Here is a 1,303-nt window from a genome sequence, read left to right as displayed (position 1 = left end):
CCCCGTACCCCGCCTCCCCCCATGCCCTCCCCGACCTGCTGATGCTCCTCTGGTTGCTACAAAGTCCGTTTAGATCAGGTCAAGGTTCCAATTATGAAGCTAAGAGAATTAGGCGGGGGCTGGGCGTGCTCATGACCTTCCCCTCCCCCTCCCCCAGCGCCCTCTGCCCCCAGAAAGACCCCCATCTATCGCGCAGCCAGGAGGCTGGGTGGGACCCAGGCCTGGCGCTCTACAGCTATTAGTCAAGAGTTGTGTGTTGCGGCCGCAGGCTCCTTCCTGCGTGGAGCTTCACCAGGCCTCCGTGTAGCGGACGTCCACCTCCTTCAGGTTGGGGAGCTTGGCCTGCGGAGGAGCAAGAAGGATCCGGTCCCTTCCAGAACCTGGCCCTGCCCTCCCCACCTGGCCGCTCCCTGGAGGTCAGAGCGGGGTGACTTCACAGAGAGCTGAGCAGGTGGGGTGTCCCTGGCCCCAGAGGGGCTGGACCCTTGCTGGCCGCCTGACCTTGGACAGCCCCTTCCTGAACCTCCCGGAGCCTCAGCTTCCTCATCTGTGGAGGGATCTGAACCCAGTCCGAGGCTCACGGGATGATGCCAGGGACCAAACACCTAATGCCCGAGGCCCAGAGCGCCATCCCACAGCGCCCTGTGCTTTCCGGAAGGCGTGTCTCGCTTTACCACTGCTCACAGCCTCGTCCCTCTGAGAAACCGGCGGGCGAATGAAGCGGGGTCACCTACGCTGCTGGCCCAGGGGCTGGAGGATGGTCCCCACCTGCTGTTCCTGGGGCAGCTCCCTCTCTCCATCCCTGCCCTCCGGAGGGACACCACCTCCCGTCCTCCTTTAGGAACAGCTGGCTTCTCCCTGACAAGCCTGCACTGCATGGAGGCTGCCGACCTGCTTCCTGCCTTTACTTCCCCTTCCCAGCTCTCCTGGGCACCGGCCAGGGAGCCCTTCTATGACACGGACACCTCCTCACGGCTCCTCTCCTCTGCTCAACGGCCCTCAATGCTTCCAATGCAGAGGCCGCACACTGGGGCCTGCAGTCACAGGACAGCACTATAAACGATACTTAAGCCGACCTTTCAACATTAGCAGACTGCACAGGACAAACTAGGTTTCCAGGTTTTCTTGGGAAACAAGGAGATCTGGAGGCACTGGATTGTGCACTTTGTGGCCCCCCGAGTCCCTGAAACGTGGAGCCTGGGAGGCACGGCTTGTGTCATCCGGCTGGCACCAGGTGTCTCCCACGGCTTACTACAGCCCCTGCCACTCGGTCTGGGAGACCTTAAAACAGTGCAGGTCTGAG

At 62.1% G+C, this 1,303-nt stretch overlaps 1 protein-coding gene across 3 annotated transcripts in view; it reads right to left on the bottom strand.

Annotated features, from left to right (window-relative positions):
• Position 1: 1 nt before the first annotated feature.
• The window catches only part of CMIP (c-Maf inducing protein), an 81,188-nt gene continuing 79,886 nt past the window's right edge, over positions 2-1,303 (bottom strand). For all 3 annotated transcript variants that reach the window (XM_006754462.2, XM_006754463.2, XM_006754464.2), the window contains one exon: positions 2-342. In XM_006754462.2, coding sequence (XP_006754525.1) covers positions 289-342 — 54 coding nt within the window. In that variant the 3' untranslated portion in view covers positions 2-288. The remainder of the gene's footprint in view (positions 343-1,303) is intronic.

The sequence above is a fragment of the Myotis davidii genome, unplaced genomic scaffold, assembly GCF_000327345.1.
Source record: "Myotis davidii unplaced genomic scaffold, ASM32734v1 scaffold391, whole genome shotgun sequence".
In the NCBI taxonomy this organism is placed as follows: domain Eukaryota; kingdom Metazoa; phylum Chordata; class Mammalia; order Chiroptera; family Vespertilionidae; genus Myotis; species Myotis davidii.
The sequence above is the reverse complement of the archived record's forward strand: the minus strand, read 5'-3'. Positions and strand labels throughout refer to the sequence as shown.